The 21,870-nt window shown below is 45.8% G+C and overlaps 1 protein-coding gene across 1 annotated transcript in view; it reads left to right on the plus strand.

The window, feature by feature from the left end:
- The window catches only part of DNAI1 (dynein axonemal intermediate chain 1), a 149,329-nt gene that overhangs the window by 101,723 nt on the left and 25,736 nt on the right, over positions 1–21,870 (plus strand). Inside the window, exons 16-18 of the mRNA XM_034072653.1 lie at positions 2,336–2,484; positions 3,342–3,441; positions 18,111–18,296. Coding sequence (XP_033928544.1) covers positions 2,336–2,484; positions 3,342–3,441; positions 18,111–18,296 — 435 coding nt within the window. The remainder of the gene's footprint in view (positions 1–2,335; positions 2,485–3,341; positions 3,442–18,110; positions 18,297–21,870) is intronic.

The raw sequence follows: 21,870 nt of genomic DNA on the forward strand, positions 1-21,870 counted from the left end.
AGAAGGCACTGAGCAAAAATTAGGGAGTCTCAGTATTTCTGTTTGTGAACTAAACAAATGATCTATATTATAAGGACACTAATAACCATCCATTCACCAGGGATGTGGAGGAGTTTTGCATCAGGCTAACATCTAGCATAATCTGAAGTGCTGATAATGAAGATTAGTTTTGTGTCCTTGGAGTTCTCCTTTCCTCCCAGAATTCATCCTCCATGTTTTGTAGCCTCATCACCAATCATCTTCCTACTGATTTCCTGTATTGGTGTAGACACATTCTTGCTTTCCCATCTCATCATAAAAATACCATTTATTATTCATACACATCTACCACCATTTAAATAGGAGAAAAACACTCAGCAAATTGGAGCAGTGCTCTAGAAGATCAGGCTGCACAAATGCCTGCTCCCTGAATCTGTTCATCCTCTTTGAAGCTATCTTCTCAGAAGTTAGGCATCTGCCCTACAGAACCCTTTTTGCTGCTGAATTCATAAGAAACCTATCAGTCCCTTTCCTGTTGGGACCTGGACCTCAGCTCTGGGCCAGACTTGCACACTGCAAAGCCAGTGTTGAGGATCAGCATATCCCAGAGCATGAAAGCTCCTTTACAAGTGCCCAGAGTGTTGCACTGATCAGGGGCTCAGCCCCAAGAAGGCTTTAAAAACAGTTCATTACAGGTGGATGCAGACAAATCTGGTTAGTATCCCACTCTTCAAATACCTCAGGTATTAGGGACCTTCAATACACATACTTGGAAAGACAGATGGCTAAAGCAGCTTCTCTCTTGTGTTAATTACTCATGACCCATTCTGTCTATTCACAGCTAAGTGACTTCCAAAAGAAGCCAAGTACCAATTTTCCTGGTGGCTGAACATTAAGAATTATTAAGAGAAGTTATGAAACATGCCATTAAAGGACATTCCAGTCCCATAATTACACACAAGGACAGTAACTCAGAGACAGAGTATGCACCAAACAGCAAGCTATACACACTGTCAGTAAATTTCAGTGAGCATTACCTACTTTCTTGTTTCTGTTTCCTATCACAGCAAACCTCCCAGGGATGCAGGACCTAGTGCTGTGTGACTAGTTTAGCACCCTCAATGCAGTACCAGTGCACAAGGGCATTGGAAAAACAGGTCTGAATATTCAGTGAGTGTCACGTGTAATAAACAGTTAAGCCTTATGATTATTAAGAGGTTTGGTTAGTGGGAAGTAAAGTCATATAGCACTCCAGCAATCCTGCTGCTTGGACAGATGATGTGTTGCTGCATTCATTAGGGACTAATGGAAGGTGCTGAAAAGTCCTTGTAGCAGCGGTACCAAGGCACACCAACAGGAAATCCTTAAACCAACCCCAACCTACTGTGTGGATACAGCTCATGTGAAGGAACACAGCCAAGAAGACATTAGCTGCGAGATGAGGTCCCTGTGGCTAACAAAGGAAACCTCCATTACCCTCAGCAGGGAGGACGTGTGGGGAGTATAACCTATTTTTTTTGTGTACACAGAACTGACAGAGTCTGGATCAAGTCCTGTATTCTGCTCCTGCAGACAGCAGATTGTAATTTCTCCCCCACTTCATGAGCTCACGCACAGAGTGTCTTTTCCAGTGCTCCCAAATGTTTTCCAGCTCTTGCACACATCCTACGTTTTGCCATTCATCAGCTGTGACACTGCTGGCCTGACCCTCACATGCATGGGCTGTTGTCCCCCTGCCCACTGAGGACATGCCTGAGTGCTGGCCAACCTCTTGTGGTTCTCACACCCCTCTGGGAAGTCACGAGTAGCACAAGAGAAGGAACTGCAGAGCCATGTGATGGGGCACAGGCTCTCAGAGGAGACTGTCGCAGCATCATGGCATGGCATGTTCCCAAAAGCCTTACAACCAAAGGGTCCAATAGGTCATTCTTGTGCTGAGAGCACTGTTACTAGAGGTCTTAACTGTGACACTCAAATGCACACAGTGCTATGTGCTCCTGAGCAACACAAGCTATGTTTTCACCTTCCTCTTCTGAGAGCCTTTTTCAGGGGCATGGCAGGAACCCAAGCTCACAGAAAGCTGGTGGAAGTCCTGCAGTGAAGAAAGGGCTCAGGGGCCTGGCTGTGGCTGTAAATATAACCAGATTCCTACCTCTGTGTATTGCAGAGGAGAGCTTAGTGTTGTCTGGAAGTGAGGTGAAACAGCATGTGCTAAGTTATTTTGTCTCTGCAGCCCCTCTGGGTATCAGCCACCACTTCCCAGCCAGCCCAGAAGAGCCTAGGAGGCCATACAAGCTTTCGGAAGCATCTGTGCAAGGAGAGGTCTCTGATTACTGACTAGTTCTTTCCTTTACAGTGTTCAAAATGCTATTCTAGCCAGTTTCTGGATGTGTTTGAAGCTCATCACATGGCCGTGGACTCAGTCAGCTGGAATCCCTACCACTCGAAAGTCTTCATTTCCTGTAGCTCCGACTGGACAGTCAAGATCTGGGATCACACCATCAAGTACGTCCTCCTGGGTTCTGGCATGGTCAGGGTGCTCCAGCCTGACATGCCAGCCATCAGATATAGATTCTGCTTATACCTCAGCTTCAGTTTCCCTCTAAGGGGTTGATATTGCTAATTGCTCTCTTATTTCTGTTTCTGGGGCTTGTGACTCAGATTTGTACTCCTTAGGTATGATATTTAGCATCGTCTGCCCCAGGAACTTGCCAAGCATTGCAGCTCAGTGCAGAGCCTGACTGCTTGCTTTGGACCTGGCTTTCTTCAGGTGGGACCTACTGTGGCAGGGTTATTCTTCTGGAGAAATGCTGTTGAGACATGTCAGGGGCTGGATTATGGCCCCAGAGACCAGACACCTCCAAAGAGTCAGAGAGAAAAATAAGAATTGGAACATTTAAAAATACACAAGGAATTTCAGGGTTAGTGGTTGAGCAATGTCTGGTTTCAATCACAAAATTGATTTTTTTTGTAAATCAGAGTCAAATATTTCCTGTTGCCAATACCACTTTAATAGTCAGTGTTGTCAGAAGTCCAGAGAGGGAAAATCACTTTTTCCCATATGATTATTAACCAGAGAGACTTCATCTTTCTGTGTGTGTTGGGGGGGAAGCTTTCAAAATGCTTTTGGAAATAAGCACTTTTTCTTCTCATCACAGCAGGACCAGTCCCAACCCATTTGAGTTCACACTGAGCTTTGCTTTGTCTTTGGCTCAGATGATAGCTGACATAGAGAAATACCCCATCTCCCACTTCTGCAGCTGGCCTTGAACACAGGCTGCAGCATCAGTATTTATAACTCAGTGTTTCAATTCCAGAGTGATATGTGTATAAAAGAGTTCTTTCCTCCTTTTTTTTTACAGGACTCCAATGTTTGTTTATGACCTGAATTCTGGTGTAGGAGATGTTGCATGGGCTCCTTACTCCTCTACGGTCTTTGCTGCAGTCACCACTGATAGCAAGGTGAGAGCCTGGAAGCAACACTGCTCTAATTTGAGCTGAGAGAAAGCCAAGGGGAATTAGGGTTGAGCATGGGGACATGTCAGCCCAGTACTGGCCTGGCATATCAAGGAGCTGCAGATCTCCCATCAGCAGTTATCCACCACAGTGACAGGCTGAGTTGGCTGCAGCTTGCCTGAGCTGCTTGCCTCAGGATGGGAGGCTCATTTTGGTAGCTCAAGGCCCTAAAATTCCTTTTTGCTCAGTCTGATTACAAGGACACAGAAGTAATAAAGTAGTAACAGAGATGAGGAAACCTGCAGCAGCCTTTTGTACTCCTTCTCCCTTAAGGTCTACCACAGCCCTGCAAGCAGCAAGGCCAGAAATCTCTCAGCTGCAGCCCAGTCATCCAAACAGCTGGTTTAAATCAGAGGGCTGTTAGCAGATGTTGAGGATCAGTGACACATCCCTCTGCAAACCCATGACAAACCCATCAGAAATGCATATATGGGCCTTCTCTTCTAAGCACAGACGCTTCTTTGGTGCCAAGCCTCCCAACCTTTAGTATAAGAAAGCTAAACCTGTCTGCAGTTCTAGTTAGCTCCTCTTAAGGCAGGAATGGAGGTACTCAGAGAATAAAGAGGAAAGCAGGGTTTGGGCAACAAGCTTCTTTTCCCTATGCTTTCCTGTCTTTGGTATGCATGTCCCCAGCCATGAGTTGCCAGCTCCTTCTCAGCACTGCTCATGCTGCCTTCAGGTAGGGATTGCCAATGCATAAAAGTCCCTGCTTGCTCTTGTGTTGGCCACATCAGTAAAGGTGTGCAGCTTCCACATGCCAGGAGAAAAAACACTTCATTCCCAGTGTGGGAAATCAGCTTATTAACCAGTTCATCCCTGGGGATGGAGAGACAATGCTCTAGATCAGAGCACCCCTAGTACATGCTGACATTAGGGTATTGGTTCAGAATGTCTAAGGTATAGAGAAGCAGTGGAATAAAGAGGTTATATACTTACATTGATATTAAAAAGTCAATTATAGTAATATACACTGGGTCAGCCAATAAAACTTTGTTCCAATTAAATAAAATCAACATTTTTCCACTGTGTAAGGCTGTGTTCAAAAGTAATGATTTGGTAATGAAATGATTAGACCAGTCCCAATATTAAGATGATGGCAGTTATATCTTTCCCCCTAGCCATTCATTTGAGTAGCTCAGATGGTTAATTTGAGCCTGGTGTATAGCCAGGGCTTGTAGCTATCCATCAACTCTGCTTTTGTACTGTAAGACCATGTTACTCTGTCACCATGGTCTGAATGTTTTACTGGTATAAACTGGAAAGTCTGTGCAATTTAGCCAAATTACTCTAGCAAAAGAGATGGCCTTTATATATCTCTATTATTGAACTGATGCCTTGGCAACTTTATTGCAGTTTAACCTTTATGTTATAGCAAAAAAGTCATTTCACTGATACGCTGGCTCAGGCTGTGAATTTGTTTCTCCCAAGTTAAACAATAGAAATCTTTTCACTGGGCACCTGGTCTCCATGAGAAGCCATAGTCTACAGAAAGCAGTGTTGATGCTTTTCCCTTGCAGGCAGGGTCATGATGAGGCCCTTTGTTCATGAATATGTCTGAGCCCATTCTCCCTTATATGAAATGAAAGGTCTGAATGAATTAAATTAATGCATTCATAATGTGACTCATCCTCTGATTGTTTTCCACAAGTGAAGTTGTGTGCATCTTCAAACCTGGTAAGGGTCATGCTGACCTTCACAGCTCTGAGTGATGGGATGAGTGCTACAGAGACCTGTGGGTACCTCATCTGTGTCCTGGTTCCTAACTGTGGGGAAAAGGAGAGAGATATTTTCAGGCAGTGATACATCTTGGGCAGCACAAGCAGATGGAGCATACTTGGATTCTTTATTGATGTGTTCAAGTGTCTGCAGTGATAACTCTATGGAGGCTTCATGCTGCTCTCTTGGGCCAGGTTCGTCAGAGCTTCACCTGCTGTAGAGAATCTCTTATGCACTTAGCAAGAGTTTGTGCAATATGATCTGTCCACCCCACCCCTGCATGTCTTAGCCACTGCTGCAGTGACTCTAGTTGTGTGGTTGCAGAGTCACATCAGCTGCAGCATCCATAGGCCTGGAGTTTGTAAGGGGCTATGGATAAGACAGTCAGCTGCCTGGCTTTGGCAGCACTGCACCCAGGGTATCTCACTTTGTCTATCCTACCTTTGATCTAATTCAGTAATCCTGACCTTAGTAAGATCTAATTCTGCTTTATGCCTGTAATCGCAAACTCTGAGAAGAGTGCCCATCAGCCAGGAGCAGCCCAGTTCTTTCTTAGCAGGAAAGGTCCAGGCAAGAGCTGTCTTCCCATTGCAATAGACTGTCCAGATCTGATGCTGATAGAAATCTTGGGCCTTCGTGCTAGCCACTAACCATGATGGTTGCAGCAGGGTATGTCTGAGCCATGGTTTTAGGTTCTATTTTGAGCAGAACCTTCTAGATCTGCAGGGAAGAGGAATAAGTAGTTGTTTACAGCCTTTCTGTTTCTGGACATATTATACTTCGTGGCACAGTGTACTTCTTGGGAATGGCTCAGCACCTCGCACAGGGTAGTCTCCATTAATGCTGGGAAAAGGTCTACATTAACAGGATATTAACAGGATATTCTAAGATTCTATGATACAGAAAACAACAGGACACACAGCCAGAAAATAAAACATTAAAGACCTCCTGTTCATAAACAACCTTCTTGCTTTGCATCCGCACATAATTATGCCTACAAAAGTTGAAGGTTGCCTGGAGGTGGTTTTAAATCAGACCCTAATTGCAGCCTTAAAGGGATACCTGGTGTATTTTGGAGAACGTGTTTCCTTATTCAAGCTGATGCTATGCATCCAAAAGGTGTATATCAACCCCCTAGATTGTAAGACTGACTCAGAAATTGGAAATCTAAAATTCTCTCAATCCCCATGATTCCAGGAGTGAAGATTTAGGAAAAATCTGTAAGTATCATGGACATTATGATAAAATGTGTGTGTTGGCAGCTGGGCATCTGCTTCAGACAGCACCACCTCTTCATAAATAATCCAAGTGTGCTTGTTCTGCTGCTAATGCATTGGTTACTAACTGCTACTAGTGCTCTCTATTATGTTCTGGGTAATTTCCTTAGTCTCCTGCTCTGCCCCATGGCCATTTTATTTCAGAATGAGCATAAGTGATTTGCAATGAAAATTAAAATAAAATGATCACTGAGACATGTGCATGCCAACACTGCCTGGAAAAAAACCTCCCAATTCTCTAACTAGGTGTCTAAATAAGTGGCCTGTTTTAAAGGGACTGGACAGCCAGCTGCTTTTATGGAAGCTAGTCTCTGCTGGATGCACTCAGAGTGGTTGCTATAGAGCATTCAGCTTCGGTTTCAATCAGTGTGCTAAGTTCACTGCAGTTTTGCTCCGTGATTGCATTTCAGATGACGCTTACATTCCTTGAAGACTCCACAGTGGTTCTTAAAGCAGACAAGTGGAAAGATCTGTTACTTCTAAGCATGAGTCCTGCAGCTCATTTGGCTGGCAGCAGCTCTGAGGTCCCTTCAGGCCATTTCCTACAGAGACCTGGGTGCAGTTACTGATGTGATCAGCACTGAAATAAAATGAGATAGAGAACACCTACATTAGTTCATGTTGTAAAAGGTAAAAGCCTGACAAGAAGAAAAAGGTTAACTTTGGAAATAAGAAAAAAACCCAAAAACATGTGGAGATGGATTTGGATACCTAGACTCTTAAACTTACAGTGCAGGAAATCTAGGGATGTTGGTCAGAGAAGCAGGGAGGGGTGGTATTTAATCCCTGTGGCATTTGGTAGGATTTGCCTTTGGGAGTTTGCTTTAATCCCATCTCAAACAGGCTTAAAGCAGGAAAGGAAAAAAGAAACATGTAAAAGCAAGAATCATACTTGAAATTTCCTGCTTGGGAATTTCCTGTTTGGGCTTCTTTTACTTACTTTCCTTAAATAAGAAAACGGTGCTGGCATTCCTTCTGCTTCTGGATCACTCCACACATGTGGATGCTTTCTGGTGCTGAATTCATGCATGGATTGTTACCTGTGTTAAAAAAGCTACAGACACCAATGTCACAAGTGTCCCTCAGTGGCTGCATCCCAGGCTGTGAGCCATAGCTGCCCTATGCAATGGCTGTAATGGTGTGCCTGAGCCTGGAGAAGGAACCCAGCGGTAGCCTGCCAGTGCCTACAAGGAGGTCATCAAGAAGTGGGAGCCAAGCTCTTCACAGTGGTGCATGAAGGAACAGTGAGACACAGCAGCTGAATTGGGTTGAAATCAGAGGTTTGGACTGGATATTAAGAGAAACCTTCACTGTGAAGGGCGTCAAGTAATGGAACAGCTTGCCCAGAGAGGCTGTGCCATTACTGTCCATGGATGTTTTCAAAATCAGCTTAGATGGAGCCCTGAGCAACTGCATCTGGCCTCAGAGCTCATCCTTTGGCCAGGAGGTTTGAGTAGAGACTTCTTGGTGTCTCTTCCAACCTGAATTACCTTCTGACCCTATGACATTATGAAATGTCCTGTGTGAGAAGGGCAATACCAGGGGGTTTACTACAGGCTTGCACTAAGTACAAGTCCATTTGCTCTCATGTTTTTGTGGTCTGTGTCCTTCATGACTAATGCAGCAAGAGCAAGGTGATGTTATAGCCATCTTTAGTAAATATTGATAGCCCCAAGATAAATGCCATCCAAATGTGCACTATGCAGAGAAGGCTGTTCAGATGTATGCTCTAGGGCTTTTCCCCATTACTGAAGCTCTTGACCTTTCAAGATGTGAAGTACTTGAAACAACATAAACCTTCAAGAAATTAGCTAATGGTTTGTGCTGCTCGGGAAGTGAGTGTGCCCTTTCCTGCTTATACACACATGTTTTACTGAACAACTCCTCTGTATGAGAAGTCTTGAGGACCACGTTCCTGTTGTGTCTCGGCATTGGATAAGATGACGAATAAATGCCTGTTGTCTTGATACCCACTGTTTTCCTTTCTCCTCTTGGGAAAGAATCACTTGTTTAGCACTGTTGTGTGTTTGTGCATAGAGCAATTTGCAGAGACTTGCTTGCAATTTAGTATTGACCAGCAGCAAAGTCCAATTTCTTACTTTAAAAGCATGAATGATTTTGCAGATAAGAGGCTTGCTAAACCTTTCAGGTTTACAAATAGTTCACTGGGTATTTTGGGGCTAATGTTGCCTCTCCTTGTAGGGCACGAATCAGGGGTGCCAGTAGACCTCCCAGCATCAGGCAATGCTTTTGCCCAGGGGAGTCAGGACTGTGAACCCCTCATGGCTACAGATGTCCCTGCTGCATTCAAGTCCTTCCTCCTACCCTTCTGCAGTATCCCATGGGGTTCATGTATGTTAGGGGCCACTACAAGCTCTGCAGGGCTGGGATGAGGCATCTTATGGCTCTCTGCAATGTGGCCTGGGGTGTAAAAACACCGAATGAGTGCAGGTCCCCTTGTCATCACCCCAAAGGACCTCTGAGTAGGCTGAAGTGGGCAGGGGCTTTCTTAAATTGGCTTTGAAATGGCATTCACAGCATAAGTGGTTGTTTCCGGTGAAACTGCTCATTTTCTTCTGCCATGAAACCTAAAAGGCTTGCTCTTTTTTCCTGCTGAATCTTTGAGATTGATGTGAACTGCTGGGCAAGCTTTTATGTCTGCTTTCAAACAAAGGCTGTTGGCATATCAAAGCTCAGTGAGGTAGATGGTCAGAGACCCTGGAAGTAATGCTGCTTTCTTTGTGCCAGTGAGGCTATCCTTCCTCTCCCGCAGACACCAGGCTCTCTGTGCACTGCTTCTAGGGAATAAAGCTGGCCTGGAAGACTTTGGTTTGCCCTGCAGGGTGTGAGCCCTCACCTCTGTCCTGCTGCAGCTTCCATCCTATCCTAGGCTGCTCTGATGGGCTCCAAGCCTCAAAATGCACACTTGAGATTGCTACTGCTCATTCACATCCCTCAGCTACTGAGTTGCCATGGGGTGAGGTCAGCACAGTAGTTGGTTTCAGTGCAAAGCCATACATAAATGTAAACCCCTTTCTGTCAGTGGTGCTGCAGGAATTGTTTCTTACAGAGATGCTCACAGACCAGTTTTTCATCACTAGAGCTATTGCTTTTTCAGGTTATGAAATACAGCATTTTAACAAAACCCATCTGCTGAGATTAACTAGTTCATTCAGCCATGCAGGAGCCAAATTTGCCTTTTCCTGCTTTCACAGACGTATGAATGGAAAAAATGATTTGGGTATTATCTCCAGTTTTCATTGATTCACTTATTAGACTTTGCGTGAAAACATACTGGGGGCACAGAGCCCATTAAGAGTATCTCTGAGAATAGAAAGCTGCTCCTAGGTGGTTCTCCGCTCTTTGTTATGTTTCTCGATTAAGAATGGCCCTTCACTTAGGTTTCAGTTTGAAAGTGAGAACCATTTGTATTCGGGCCACTGAGAGCCCTCAGCTATCTGCCCATCCTGCTGCAGAGAGACAGCAGCTCCTGTACCTTGGTGTTTGTTGCTTGGCATTATATAATGACTTGAAATCTGTGCTGATCCATTTTAAATGCCAGTCTCCAGATCATTACAGTTCGATATCTGCTGTATGAACAGCTTTGCTGGCCTGCTGCAGGGCTGCAGGTGCCAGAGAGCAGTGACTGGTTCTCCCATCAAACCAATGCTGTCCTCGCTTGTGCAACTGTCTGCCTTAACCCATGCCCCAGCCTCTGTCCTGGGTGAGTACAGAGGATGCTGGCTCTGTGTAGCAGGGCATAGCCATTCTAGGGGAAATGGCTTTAAGATGAAAGAGGGGAGATTTAGATTAGCTATAAGGAAGAAATTCTTCCCTGTGGCTGTTGCCCAGAGAAGCTGTGGCTGCCCCATCCCTGGCAGTGTTCAAGGCCAAGTTGGATGGGGCTTGGAGCAACCTGCTCTGGTGGAAGGTGTCCCTGCCCGTGGGACAAATCAGTGAATGATCTGTTTGTAAGTACTGGTAGATCAAGGAACAGTCAGTCTAGTAAGGCTTTAGTAAGGCCATATAGCATAAACCAGATCTATTAATGTTTTTGAGAGTAGCAAGCCTGGTCGGTCAGAGGACTGTGTAATACATGTTTCTAGGTTGACGTCAGGAACACTGTTGGCACAAGCTCATAAGCAAACTATAAGGCAGGTGAGAAGGTGGATGTGACATGATGGAAATCATCCTCAGCAGAGTGTGCAGTGCAGCTTAGGGATGTTTTGGGTACTGAAGCTGGCATTGAAACTCAGCAGTAATTTGGCGGTGGGGACTAAACAGACAGGATTTACAAGTGCTTTGGTGCCAGAACTGAAATTGTAAATGAGGTTGACAACCTCAGCAGCAATTTGCAGTCAGTGAGATAAAATTCAATAAAGACACAAACTAAATGTGCAACATGAAATGATCACTAACTGGGGCAGCAGCAGGACTGTAAGGGATGCTGGGCCTGTGCTGCTGTGTTCTTGCTGATACTGTGCTGCTGAGTCAAACCCTGGGACATGCAGGCAAAGCCACCTCATGGGCACAGCCAGGCCTTGGGCTGGACTTTGGATGCTGGTCTGTAAGGAAGGGTCATCTCTGCTGCTGCAGAAATGGTTGCAGCACAGTGCAGAGGTACCAGCTGCTTCCATCAGCCTAGCTGTTGCATGAGCTCAGCACAGATTAGCTTTTCTGTTTGATTTTAACCTTTCAGAAGTGATTTGGAAAGTAACATTACATTTAGTACAAAATTGAAGAGCAGAGAGAGGTTTTGTGATTCATTCCAAAGCACACTATTGAAGTTAAAGAGTCAAAAAAAGAATACAAAAAAGTCATGGGCAACATAAGAGAATCATATTAGACCAAACTAAAGTGCAAGCAGCAGGGGCAGGATGCATCAGCTATTTAACACCAGATTACAGCATTCAGAAGTGAGCAAGACTGAGACTGAAGGAGATTATCCTAATCACTGAGACTGTCAGAGCAGAGCCAGGCTGACAGGAGTGGTAACTGACAAATCAGCTTGGATAAACAAGCACTTTCTTGTAGAACAATGTCACAGGGTTTCCATAAAGTGTCAAATGGTCCGCAGCCTGTCTGAATGAATAGCAGCCCTTCCAAGTGCAGAGGCTTTGATTTCTTACTGACTCGTGGGAGATGAGTCAAATCAGCTGAGGCTGGGGCTGTTTTCCTACCATGTCAAATTGGGAGTGACCCAGTTCTTACTGAATGAGAAAGAGCAGAGATATGCATCCCTGCAATGAAACAGCTCCTACAGTTAAGTCAGGAGACACAGATGCTCTCTTTTCCCTTCATGTTACGCACTCTGGGGCAGTGGGCTGGCATGATGCATGGCAGAGGGATGTGCTTAGGCCTCTCCCTTACCCTGGGACATACTCTTCACTGGCAAAGCTCACCTGCCTCAGCCCTAAAAGCAGGTTTCACAGATGCCTGCTCATCCTTAGAGCCATAGAATGGTTTGGGTTGGAAAGGACCTTAAAATCATCTATTTCCCTTGCCATGGGCAGGGACACCTCACACTAAACCATGTTACCCAAGGCTCTGTCCAACCTGGCCTTGAACACCATCAGGGATGGAGCATTCACAGCTTCCCTGGGCAACCCATTCCAGTGCCTCACCAACCTTACAGTAAAGAATTTCTTCCTTATATCTAACCTGAACTTCTCCTGTTTCACTTTGAACCCATTACCCCTTGTCCTATCACTACAGTCGCTGATGAAGAGTCCCTCTCCAGCACCCTTCTAAGACCCCTTCAGATACTGGAAGGCTGCCTTGCCTCTGAACATCTTGTAACAGAGCTGGGGTCTGTCCTTTTGCTGTTAGCATGAAAGTGCTGTGAAAACCCATGAATTTTGGGGTCTGCTTAGTGCTGGTGTCAGGGCCACCAAGGACCAGCATTCCTGTGTCATCACACAAGCAGAGAGGCAATGAGTATTCTCTGAGCCAGGTCTCCTTTCCTCCTGCCAAGCCCCAGGCTTCAGAGGAGACCAAGGGCTGTCTTATGACCCTTATATGTAACTCAAAAACATCATTGTAGAGCAAATTAACTGTATTTGAGGCTGTTCTGCCTGCAGTGAGACTACATAAATCATGCAAAGTAAGGTCTCCACCGCATGGCAGCTTGGCTTTGATGTAAGCTGGAGCTGCCCTGCCTGCCCACTGTCTTTAGGATGCTCCAGCATCTGACTTGGTGCTAGACAGAGGCTGCCTGTTGCATACATTAGCTGAGAGTCTGAAACAAGTCATCCGTGGAGTTTGCAACTGGATGAGGTATCATGGTTCAGTCAAGAAAATTAGGTAAATCCATCATGAAGACAGTGAGAGCCAAGCAGTGAAAGAGATGTCAACTGGTAAAGGGCAGCATTATATTAAATTATCCTTCACCTTTTTGCTCTTACACCAACTTTGTTCTTTGTTGCCAAGTTACCAGGTACATCTTCCTTGTTCTTACCACATACATACTTCCCCTCAGCCTTGATTCTGGTTGCTGTGAAGTTGATTTTGAACATGACAGCGTTGCCCACATCACTGCTGGGGAATGGAGGCTTGCAGGCCTGGAAGGATAGGACAGCATAGGGTCATTAGTTCAAGGCATGCAATAAAGGCAGGGGAGGTCAAAGTAGCTCTAGAGCTCCCTTCTTCATGGGCCACAAAAACCAAGTAGCTTGCTCTGCTGGCAGAGAGGTTGATTTGTTTCTGATGGTGTCCTTTGGAGGCTTCAGCTCTCCACCAGATCTGGTGCTCACAAGACTTATGTGCTTCAGGGCAGTGGGTGACAGCAGAATATAAGGACAGAGGGGTCCAGGTCACCTCAGAGCTGCTGAGCACATGGGAGCCTGGACTGGCTTTCAGTCTGTATGTGCAGTTTGCAGAGCGGACAGGGGGAAATGAGTTGGTCAAAACTCTGAGCTTGTTTTGATGCTGGAGCTACAGTAATAGCCTTGGACATGCACTGTGCCATGCTTTCAGAGCAGCTGTGTGGAGCCTCAGTGGGGAGCCACTCGATTTTGGGAGGTGGAATACATTTGTGTGATTCATAGACAGAGGAACTGATGGTCTGGATGCAAGTGAGCTGGATTACTTCTCCAGCTGAGAGTCAGGCATGAAAGCAGCTCATTTATGTCAAATATTTTCTGCAACTGTAACACAGCAGAGTTAGATCCATTATTGCCTGTACATCAAGCATGCAGGCTCTGTTGTTATCCTGATGGCAATGCTAAAGTGTTCCTATTGAGTAAAAAGTATAAGAGACAGACTGCAGGATTCACCTGATCCCGTCTCAGATAACTGGGCATCTGCTTAAATGTAATGCTCCTTTTCAGTGGTTACTGACTTTCTGGAGTTACTGTTCTTCTATCAACAAGAAGTTTGCTTTGAGCATCTGCCTGGTATATCAGGCATAATCAGGCATCAGACTGTCCAGTGCTTTGGTCTAGGTTTCTTTTGATGGTTGTTGATGCCAGCTCATAAATCCCTGTGCTGCAAAGAATGGCTTTGCTCAACAGCTTGGGCTTCGTTTGGAGGTGCTTCTTGTCCTCCGGCACTTCCCTGGAGTGAGCACACAGGTTTAGAGGGACCATAAATAAAACAGATGTTGGAGTCATTGGTTACTGCCCCATGCCTTACTCCCCCTGGAGATCTGCAGCTAGGCTGGGAGAAGCAGGGGAGAGTCCTCACACTCTTCTATTTCAGACATTTTAATGTTTCTTTACCTCTCTCTATGCCTCACTCCATATTTCTTGGTTTTGGAGTCTGAATCATGCTCCTCTAAGGAAGTGGCCGGATCTTGTTCCTAAGGACTCTAACAAAAGACCTGAAATGCCCTTTTCCCATTATCTGGATGCTTATTAGCAGAAAGAATGAGGGTGCCTGCCAGGGTCTGCAGACCCTGCAGGTCCCTGATTCACTTCTATGCGATCTGCAGAAGATACCTGAACAAAGCAAGTTCATTGTCAGAGGCTCCATCTCTCTCCCTGGGGATGTGCACTGCTGAGGAAACTGAAAATCAGAGGTCTGAAACCTCCACTCTGCAGTTTCTAAACCACTTCTGGATGAGCGTGAGTGAGTGAGTGAACGTGGTCCCAGGTCTCAGCACTTGCAGGGAGGGAAGCATAAGAAGGAGTAGCAGTACTGACAGGGCAGAGGGAGGTATTCATAGGGGCACCTTCATTGGTTTGTAGGCTGTGACAACAATACTGCATTGACATGCTTTTTGTTCCTTCACAACTCTCAGTAACATTAAAATCCAAGCTGGTGTCCCAGCACAGGGCCCTACACTGCCCTATTCCTATATGCTGTCATGCTATCAAAGCTACACTTTCTGCTTTAGGAGCCCTGGCCAAGTTACTGTGTTTCCCATGGAGTCACTGAACTGTAAGATCTCACATTCTGACAAGCATCACCACTGTGCTGGTGTAGGTAACAGTCTGGGTGATGCTGTAGTACCAAGCAAGGCATCAGGGGACAGATGGGTGGAAGCAGGCTGTCCTGTGAGCTGTAACAGCTCAGGACAACATGTCACACTGTGTATCAGTGAGTAGGTGAATAAGCTTGTCTGCCACATGTGGAAAGTTATACAAATATCATCCCTTATCAAAAAATCCCATTTGTGCCAGTTGCCTGACAGGGTCTGGGTGGCAGCTGTCATCTGGATGCTGCTGGATGAGTGACTCCTCTGAGCAGAAAGGTGCCCTATGGAGGACAATCTATAGTTTGGAGGGATAGGATCCACCACAGCAGTGCAATGGGGAGAAACTGTATGATGTTAGTGAGTCTCTGGGGTGGGAGATCCAACTGGAACCTACTCCGTAATCCTTAATCCCAGGATCTGAGCCAGCAGGCAGCTCATGGAACTGGGAATCTCAAGGGAAAGATGCAAATTTTCAATCTCCCATTCTTTCAGCAGGAAGCCCTGACCCAAGCCCCAGGCATATGGTACTGGTTGAATGCAGCTCCGCTGCTTTACATTACTGTTAAACTGCCTTAGGTGTTATGGGAGGCCCTGTGTACCTTTTAGGTTACTCCCAAAACACCAAAACCAGTGTTGATCTGACCCCATTTCCCCCTCTCCTGAGAGTGCCTGGTTTAGAGCAGTGGCTCTAAAGTCCTCCCTAAAGCCCGTGTCCACCCCTCCATCTGGAGCGTCTGACAGCTGATATGAGGCTGGTGTTTCCAGCTGGAGAACTGAAATGGATTGTTCTTTTCCATGATTCCCTTGGCAAAGGAAAACAAGCCCATTTGTTTAGAAGCTCATAAAAGAGGAGCTTTATAGTAGGAACATTCATAAACTTGTTTGCTTTTGACCTTCTCCACAGTGCTGATGGTTTCGGGTTCTTGTCCCAGGCATTGTGCTTGTCTGGGCTGTCAGTGACATATTTGAAAGGCAGCCTCACTCAAAGTCATTTGCATTGCTCAGTGCTCCAGCACTGAGCCTTCAGCCTTCAGACATCCCATCTTTCTCCACTGCAGCGCTGGGTAGGGTGTGCTGGTGTGATACTTTAACAGCCTTACAGATAGACTTCAGTGGATGCTGAAAAGAAACCTGACCACTAATTCCATGCTGGGCTTTTTCCTCCTACATCAATTGATGCCTACTCAAGTGGTGGGCACTTCACAGGCTCTTAGGTTACTAAGCATCAAGCTTGTGCCGTTGCAGGGAGGACGGTTGTTAATCCTGACCTTAAACAAATAAAAATGTATTCTCTGAAGGCAACCAATTAAATCTTCAGTGAATGTGGGTCATAGAGGGCTGATATGCTTGAAAGACAGCTTGTCCTTCTTAGAGATGGTAAGACAGCAGGCATAAAGTACAAGCCAGGACAGCTACCTTTATTTATGCCTAGATGGGATTATCTTGGCTGAACTGTGGGACCTCAAGTGTCAGGTCTAGATTCAGAATTTAATGCTGGCATCTGATAGATTGAGAAGATAAAATTGAAAGCTTTATTTTCCACCTATGCTTCCATTGACTGGGGCAGAACTCTTCAAACTGCAGATCCTCATCTGTGGCTGATGCTTTGGATTCCCTTCTTGAATTATATTGCCATGGATTTCTTCAAAATACATTTGAGAACCCTCTCTGCTTTTCAAGCTTTTTCCCATCTACAAAAGCCTCATTTTACTTCAGTCTTCTTCATCTTGTTTGCTGCATCTATAAAAGCTTTTCATGGTTCTTCTGCCCAGACCAGTGACACCACAGATTGCTAGATGTTGAGTCCTGTGAAGACACAGCAGCTCATGAGGCTGCTTGGGACGTGTGCGTGCACATTGCACAGCCCTTTGCTATACTTGAATTCAGATAACGTTCACCAGCTCATTGGTCTGTGCTGGAAGAGTACATGTACTGATTTGATACAAAACCTTCCATACTGTCTGGAATAAGCTTTTATAGGGTAACACAATTTCACATAATTCCTAGATTCAAATTGCGAGCGTGACACAATGTTGAAATGTTTCATCTGTTTCCTAACTGCTGGTAAACAAGACACAACTTGCAGGAGGTATACAAGTACTTCAGTCCTGATTTTCCCCATATTCCCACTTACTTCTTAGCATGAAATAATCTCTTCCTTAGTTCTTCTGAAGGAGGAAAGGGAAAAGAAACATAAGGCTGGAAGTCTCCACAAGGGATTCAAGGTGGGAGTCCAGCATGCTGGAGACAGCTCACTTCAGCACCAGGAAAGAGAGAGATGTCATGTTTTATTAGTCTTTACAGGCTGTATCAATGATGGGAACTAATTGCAGTTGTTGGGAGATAACATTACATGAACACATTTTCTTGAGTAACTGCTAGTGTTTGCTCTGGGTTCACAATGAAACATACATTACCATGCAGATGGTGATGGGGCAGGTCTGTGGCACTGATGCATCACTGCTGTAGGTCTGGGGTCTGTGCCAGTGGGAAACCCACCTGAGTGCTTCCCTTCATCCTCACATTTCCGGTTTTCACCTGGCACTTCTCTCTATGCTGTGGGAGAAGGACCCGTGTGCATAGCATCCAAAGCAGCTGGACTAGAGTGGATTGCCAGCATCAAGCTGTCCCGTGCTTTGCCTGTGTTTCCCTGGCTTTACCCCAAGGTACACCCTTAATCATACCATCCATGTTCCCATCACTTCCCTATTAATTACTGGTTTGAGACTTTAATGTTATTATTAAGCTGGACATTTTGGAAGGCTCTACTATAAGGGGTTGTAAGTATTTCTGACAGCAGTCCCTGCTTTGTGCATCAGTCTCTGTTAGATCCTGAATTAACACCTGGTTGTCTCAATACTTGCAGCACTGAGAAGAGAGATTAAGACCTGTGGGATTAGCAATGCTGGCTCTGAGCCTTCTCCAGTCCAGATCAACTGGAGCCTTACCAAGGGTCTTGGTAAGAGCTTGCATCCACAGCAGGGAACTGTCTTTTACACCATGAGTCCCTGTGGGAGGAGGACAGGCCCTGAAAAGCATCAGGCAGCTTCTGCACACTGGTTGCTTAAAAGAGGATGAAGGTCATGACTGCAGAGAGTAATTATGTGCTAAGGCTGCCTTTCCATGGGACCTTTTCTGTCTTGTTTCAACAGAGGTTGCTCTTACCAGATTAATCCCTTTTGTGTTCTTTGCCTTTTTTTCCCCAGGCCCATGTGTTTGATCTGAGCATTAATAAGTATGAAGCTCTCTGCACGCAGCTAGTGGTGAGCAGGAAGAAGAATAAAATAACCCATGTCCAGTTTAACCCGGTCTACCCTGTTATCATCATTGGAGATCAACGAGGCCAGGTTATCTGCTTGAAGCTGTCTCCTAATCTGCGCAAGATGCCCAAGGTGAGGATGACTTGCAGTCCCCTAATGGACACACAAATCACAGCAGGTCTCTGCATGCTTTATCATTGTCCCCTCTCCTTCCTTGCAATGATACTGGCAAAGTTGCACTCTCCAGCAAGGTGCTTAATATTACCTCAAGCCTTTTGGGTACGATGTCTGGGAAGTTGGATCCTTGCCTCTGTTCCTGTATGAGTAAGGCTCAGTTTGCTCCTGGACAGGAATGGAGACTGGTGGGAAGGGGTTTGCTGTCTGTGGGTTCTTTCTCACCATGGTTCACACAAGCCCAGAAGCTCTGCAGAGGTTCATTTTTTCCCCAAAGCTCACTTCTTTTCTTATCTTTCAGTTTTATTTGCAAAACTCATTGAAAACCAGGTAAAGGAAGTCCCAGCTCCTTCCCAAGTCTTCCCACAGAGCCCATGCTACCTGTCTTCATGCACTTCTCAATCACCAGAGCCTGTCCGCTGACCACCATGTCATCTCTCCTGTAAAAGAGCAAGCACTATGTTTGATTTGTGAGGGGACTTGGGATCCTTGTTTCAAGTGACAGCATGTGCCTCTATGAGCTGGTGAAGCCCCTTTTCCAACCCAGCCTTGTATGCCAGTTGTGATGGATGATGACCTCTCCCACATGGATGCTTTACTAGACTTTCTCTCTGGGCTTCATCCAGCTATGAGCTAAATGGCTGTAAATGCACTGTCCTCTCTGAGCCCATGTAATTCTCATATCCTCTTGTTTAGTGGAGCTATTTCAGTTTCAGGCTTTTTAGCACTGATCCAAGAAAGCCATCTCTCAAAATTACCATCTTTTATTTATATACCCCAAAGGTTTTAATACTCTACTAACCCACTGTGTCAGGCAAGGTCTTTGGCCAGGAGCTAATCAACTTAGTGTCACTCCAGAGTCTTCTGTGTTATTTTTAAGACATTTCTTAAGCTGGAAACCACTGGAACTTTAAATCTTCCCTGTGCTGAAAGGCACAGAAAACACAGAAGTGTGACAGTCTGTCTGGGGCTGGGCACAAGAGCTGTGGAGGAGGATGTCTCATATGCTTCACGCTGCTCTGTTTCCTTCAAAACCACAGCCTAAGACCATCTGAGCTCTCAGGGCTGTCATTAGGTTGGCTCAGGACACATTTCCTTGTTGCTTTATGAGTCCTTCCTGGGCATGGACAAGCACCATGTCTGCCATGGACCTTGGCTACACAAGGGTTCAGCAATGGAAACAGGTCACACACACATGAATGTGGCTGCTCTCCTCCGTGCCCCAGCTGCGGGCTGTGCAGCACCCACCAATACTGCACTGTGGGTCAGAATGCGTTTGAATGTCTCCTTCCACTCCTTGTGTCCATCAGCAACCCTCTTGTGCAGGTACCAATGTTGTCATCTCCCTTTGCCAACTTTCTTCAGAGGCTAATTGCATCTTGTTGACAAAGTACTTTAAACTGAGTTTGGTAATGGCTCAATCACTGATTGCTGACTTTAAACCAATAGGTACCATGTCCTAGGCAACATATAGATGGGGTGGAAATGGACTCGCTGCTCTGATGTTATTAAGCTATCTGTCTTCTCTTTGCTTGGTTAGGTTTGAGGGGACACTGCACATGTGGAGAAGGAGGGATGTTAAGGCATGGCTGGTGATGTGTACAGGTGTCCTGGCTATAGCCAGCTCTTCTCTGAAAGAGATGAGAACTCGAAACAGGTAACATGCAGTGCAGTGGCAAAGTGGCAGATCTGGCCCAGCCAGCCCAGTGGCCTTTCTGTGCCACAAGTGGACGAGTGAGCTTGGGTCTCTATGGTGAGAGGGTTTAGCTGCTGCAACAGGGTGCTGTAACAGAGGGAGGCCATGTCCTGGCAGAACAGGCAGTGCCATCGACTGCCTCATCCTCTCCACCTGCTTCCTATGCCAGCAGCAGCCTTTGTCCATAGTTAGTAGCAAGCCTCCAGCTGTGTTTGCAGTATTGTCTTACTGTCAGATGCTCTTCCAGGATATTGATCCTAGCTCCTCTGAAGATCAAGACAACATGCTCTTTAAACCCTTACCCTGTGCAGCCAGCTTTCCTCTGTAAAATGACTTCACTTAGAATCATAGAATAGTTAGGGTTGGAAAGGACCTTAACATCATCCAGTTCTAACCCCATGGGCAGGAACACTTCCCACTAAACTGTCACCAAAGGCTCTGTCCAACCTGGCCTTGAACACCACCAGGAATGGAGCATTCACAACCTCCCTGGGCAACCCATTACAGTGCCTCACCACCCTCACAGTAAAGAACTTCTTCCTTATATCTAACATGAACTTCTGTTTCAGTTTTAACCCGTTACCCCTTGTCCTGTCACTACAGTCCCTAATAAAGGATCCCTCCCCAGCATTCTTATAGGCTTCCTTCAGCTACAACCTGTTCTCCCTGTTCTGTATAAGTCTCTCTGTTTTCTGCAAGTCACCAGAGCCAAGTTAGCAGTTTCAGAATATCCATAGATTTTTGTAAGTGGGAAGGGTCCAGACCTGTGCAGAGGAGTCCTGGCATCCCACCCATCTCTTTGTAGGGAGAGAAACCTGTTGGTGCTTGGGTTTGTACCCAGGTACCTCAGTCTGTTCTCTCCAGCACTTGATCCCCACAGAGCCCAGTGGGAGAACCTGCCCAGCACCCAGGAGGACACATCATGGCCAGTGCCTCTGGAGGCTGGGGCCTTTGTACCACCCCCAGCATCTGCGATCTCAGCTGCCTGGTCATCCCCATTAGCTCTTTTGGGGGTGGGAAGGTGCCTTTTGCTGAGGTCTGACAGAACTCAAGGTGCCAATAGGACAAGGCAGCCAGGGGCTCATCCAGGTCTCACTACCCCTGTGTTTCACATGGGAGTTTACCTGTGAAACTTCTCCACCAGCTTCCCACACCACTGGGGTACCTACTTTTGGCAGGTATGACCAGCACACTAATAATGAATAGCCACATGTTATTCCAAACCCCCTTCTTTCCCTTAAAATAGGCATGGTTCTGCCTGCTCCATGTTCTGTGGATTGCTTAGCTGTTGCTGGGCTTCCAAGATGAGGCCCACCACGACAGACTGAGCTAACTTCATCCCAATGGGATTTCAGCTTTTTTGAGTCTATTCTGGTTTGTGATGGATAAGCTGAAATAGCGAGGGTAAGGACTCTTTGCATCAGACCTTGGTTCAGTCCTCTATTCAGGTCCTTGAGTGAGGAGCGGAGGTTCAAGAGCTCTATAAATAATTTGCAGGGTTGATCTGCAGCTTAATTAATTCATGCTTGTAAAACACTCTGGGATCTTTAAGAAGTGTTATTTAATACCCAAGTTTTGCTGTCAGCAGTGTTAGCACAGCCGCGTTTATGAACACTTGGTAGAACAAATATGCCAAGGGGCAGAACTTCTCAAAAGCACTCAGGTGGCGTTTTCAGAATAGACTTTCATAAAGACATACAGTAAAAGCTTCAAAAATGCCTAAAACTCCCTGTGAGTTTTGGCCTCTAAATCACTTAGTGGCACATAGGAAAAGGTGAATTTGTTGAAGCTGGGCACAGGGTCTCTACCATCTATCAGGCCCTTGTGTCAAGGGTA

Source organism: Melopsittacus undulatus, chromosome Z, assembly GCF_012275295.1.
Source record: "Melopsittacus undulatus isolate bMelUnd1 chromosome Z, bMelUnd1.mat.Z, whole genome shotgun sequence".
Lineage (NCBI taxonomy): Eukaryota > Metazoa > Chordata > Aves > Psittaciformes > Psittaculidae > Melopsittacus > Melopsittacus undulatus.